The sequence below is a fragment of the Aplysia californica genome, unplaced genomic scaffold (genome assembly GCF_000002075.1).
Source record: "Aplysia californica isolate F4 #8 unplaced genomic scaffold, AplCal3.0 scaffold03392, whole genome shotgun sequence".
NCBI classification, from domain to species: domain Eukaryota; kingdom Metazoa; phylum Mollusca; class Gastropoda; order Aplysiida; family Aplysiidae; genus Aplysia; species Aplysia californica.
Genome location: NW_004800662.1, coordinates 2,193 through 2,656, shown reverse-complemented (window position 1 = coordinate 2,656; position 464 = coordinate 2,193). Strand labels below are relative to the sequence as shown.

The 464-nt window shown below is 58.6% G+C and overlaps 1 protein-coding gene across 1 annotated transcript in view; it reads right to left on the bottom strand.

Moving 5' to 3' along the window:
• Positions 1–31: 31 nt before the first annotated feature.
• The window catches only part of LOC101849433 (forkhead box protein P2), a 2,481-nt gene continuing 2,048 nt past the window's right edge, over positions 32–464 (bottom strand). The window contains exon 2 of the mRNA XM_005113550.2: positions 32–332. Within this exon, the coding sequence (XP_005113607.2) occupies positions 57–332 (276 nt within the window). The 3' untranslated portion in view covers positions 32–56. The remainder of the gene's footprint in view (positions 333–464) is intronic.

Below are 464 nucleotides of genomic sequence, written 5' to 3'. Positions count from 1 at the left end.
CCCCCCCCCCTCTCTCTCTCTCTCTCACACACACACACACGCCCTCACAACATCAATCAGTACTCACCCTGAGGCATGCCGAAGGGCTGGAGCGCCGAGGCCAGGGCGAACTGTCGCTGCACGAGCTGTATCTGCTGCATGATCTGCTGGTGCTGGAGCAGCAGGGCCTGCAGGTTCTGATTGGTGGAGGGCGAGGCCCCGCCCCCCTTGGCCCCTCCCCCTTTGCCGGCACCGCCCGGCTCCTTGAGCAGCTGAGCCTGGTGCATGAGGTTCATCTGCAGCTGCTCGTTCAGGGAGTGCAGGAGCTGCTCGTGGAGTTTCTGCTGCTGGGCCTGGGGATGGTGGTGGAGGGAAAGGAAAGGGTAAATAATGGGTCTGTGAAAAAGGTTGATTGATTGATTGGGTAGATGTTTTACGGCACTATCGACACAATTTTGGTCATTTAAGCGCCATCAGGTTTCACC